Source organism: Condylura cristata, unplaced genomic scaffold (genome assembly GCF_000260355.1).
Source record: "Condylura cristata isolate star-nosed mole 26May11 unplaced genomic scaffold, ConCri1.0 scaffold00069, whole genome shotgun sequence".
NCBI lineage: Eukaryota > Metazoa > Chordata > Mammalia > Eulipotyphla > Talpidae > Condylura > Condylura cristata.
In genome coordinates, this window is record NW_004567170.1 from 183,028 (window position 1) to 185,420 (window position 2,393).

Genomic DNA, 2,393 nt, shown 5'->3' on the forward strand with positions numbered 1-2,393 from the left:
CAGGACAGGCTGCCGAGCGGCGAGCTCTGCCAGCTCAGCCTCCCGGTCCCGACCCGAGGAAACAGCGTCCGCCGGCGTGGCCGGCCACCTGCCAGTCTCCTTGGCTCCTCCGAGGCGCCGTAGACGGAGTCCGGTGCGTCCCTAGCAACCGTCTGCGCGGGCTTCTCAGCGAGAGCTGTTAAGTCCCGCCCACGAGAGCTGGTGGTTGGCCCCTGATACCTGTCAATCGGCGAGCTTTGCTCTGCGATTGGCCGGTGTTAGAAGCCGTTCTCCTTGCTCCTGGCGGCGGGAAGGAGCTGAGCCCGGGACCTTCGCTGCCCAGGGGGAGGGCTGCGCTCGGGAGGGCCGCCCGGCCGGTCACGACTCCGTGCGGCCGTTGGGCCAGGAGCGCCGTTTTCCCGCCTGCTCTGACGGCGCCTCGGGGCCAGTCCTCACCAGGGCCTGACCCTGCTCCCAGGTGAGCGCGCTGGAGCCCGTTTGCTGGCGGGGCCGCCCCGCGCCGCGTGCGGCTCCCTGAGCCAGCGGCCCCCTCCCCCCACCGGCTGGCCAGCGGCCGTCCCCCCACCCGCACCCCCCGGGGGTCAGCCGGCTGCCCTCTGCCTGCCTGCCTGCCTGCCTGTGCCTGGCTCCCTTCTTCGCGGGACTGGGCAGTGGGCTGGCCTTTCTCACCGCATGGGTCAGCGGAAGGGCATCACTGCACCTCGGCTTTCTCGAGGCCCCCCCACCTTCCTGCCACTGCGTGGCTCCAAGGCACTGCCTGGCCTGGACTGGCACCCCCGTTGCTCCGGGGGACTCTGTGGGTGTCTCCATGTCCAGGAGCCTGTGTTACCGAGGCCCAGAGGAGGGTGGGTTTGTGGGCTCCTCCAGTGTTGCCACACAGCCATGCTCTCTCCGAGGGGCCGCCGGGCCCGGCTGCTCCCGCTGCACCTGCTTGTGCCCTGGCTGGAGGAGGGCACTGCAGGGCTCCCTGGTGCGCCCCCAGCCCAAAGCTGCCTGCAGACCTCTTTGTTTCTCGCGGGCTGAGGGCCCCTCATCCCAGAGATGGCCCTGCAGAGGGGGTTCCCTGGGGGCTCTGCCCTGACCACGCCAGACTTGCAGCCTGGCCAGGCTCTGCTGGTCTACCTCTATCCCAGGAGACCGGTGGGGGAGGTGGGGGCCCTGTGTGGGACCCCAGCAGGAGGCCCAGCTAAACCCCCAAAAGACCCCTGCCAGCAGAGGGGCGCAGCTCTTCACTGCAGTGCTCCGGCTGCATCGGCATCGGTGCCGGGCTGCAGTCCTGCAGGAGGCTGCCCAGGAGGGTGCAGGCGGAGGGAACAGGGCTCTCCGCCTGTTCTCTCTGCACAAGCCGCTGAAGGCGGGAGCCAAGCCCAGGGCGAGGTGGCCCTGGCCGCGAGTCAGTCCCCTGGCCACGGAGGCTGCTCTGCCGGAGGTGCTGGGGTGGCTCTCCCCCCCGCCCAGTCCGGAGGGCCCTTCCCCGGCTCCCACGGCCTCCCCTTAAGCTTCCCCTTCCCCACGCCTCCCTGCACCCACTCAGAAAGCCTGACCCCGGCCAAGCCGAGGCTGGGGTGGAGCCTGCGGGTGCAGCTGGGCTCGGCTGGGGGCCGCCTGGGCAGCGGGCCTCCTGCATCAGGACGTCCCCGCTCATTCTTCCAGGTGGCACGGGCCCTGTGCCGCCCTTCCCCATGGAGGACAGCGGCCCACCGGCCTCAGGCGGGGAGCAGGGGCCGCTGGGCCTGAGCCCGCCGTCGCCCGCGCCAGAGCACCCCGCCGCGCCCAGTAGGTCCTTGCCGCTGGCCCACAGGCCCCTGGGCAGAAGGCATGGGCTGGCCAAGCTGTGCCAGAGCAGGATGGCGCTCTCAGGTACCCAGTGCCGGCCCTTGTGGTGCCGCCCCGTGGCCCCTCCCCAGGTGGCCGCTGCAGGGTGGGTGCCCACCTCCCCGCCTGCGCTGTGGGTGCCCCCGAAGCACGGCCACAGTGAGGGAGGGGGCCGCGCTGCTGTGGGCTTGAGCAGACCGCGGGGGCCGCGCTGAAGTTGGGGTGCCCGTTGGATAGGGGAGGAGGCTGGGGCCAGAGGCCGGGGCCACGGTGGGAGTTGAGGCCACGGCATAGGGTGCCAAGGCCTGGGTGCGCCAGCGGGTCCCTCGGAGGAGCGGCGGCCGGGCCGGTGGGTGTGGGTGGACTGCTGGGCACTCCAGGAGGTGAGGGCCAGCTGCCGGGGCCTGTCCAGGCTAGAGCCAGCTGAGCTGTCTGGGAGGGGGCCCAGGGCAGCAGCCAGCTGGCTGGGCAGTGTCTACCCTCTGAGGAAGGTCCAGAGAGGCCACAAATTGAGGAAATTGGGGAGCCCTCTGGAAGACCTGGATGGAGCTAGGCCTGGGGCCGGGGCTGGGCTGGGC

The 2,393-nt window shown here is 71.5% G+C and overlaps 1 protein-coding gene across 1 annotated transcript in view; it reads left to right on the forward strand.

Moving 5' to 3' along the window:
* The first annotated feature begins 1,847 nt into the window (after nucleotides 1–1,847).
* PASK (PAS domain containing serine/threonine kinase) overlaps nucleotides 1,848–2,393 on the forward strand; it is a 4,345-nt gene continuing 3,799 nt past the window's right edge. The window contains exons 1-2 of the mRNA XM_012734773.1: nucleotides 1,848–1,860; nucleotides 1,908–1,921. Of these exons, the coding sequence (XP_012590227.1) occupies nucleotides 1,848–1,860; nucleotides 1,908–1,921 (27 nt within the window). The remainder of the gene's footprint in view (nucleotides 1,861–1,907; nucleotides 1,922–2,393) is intronic.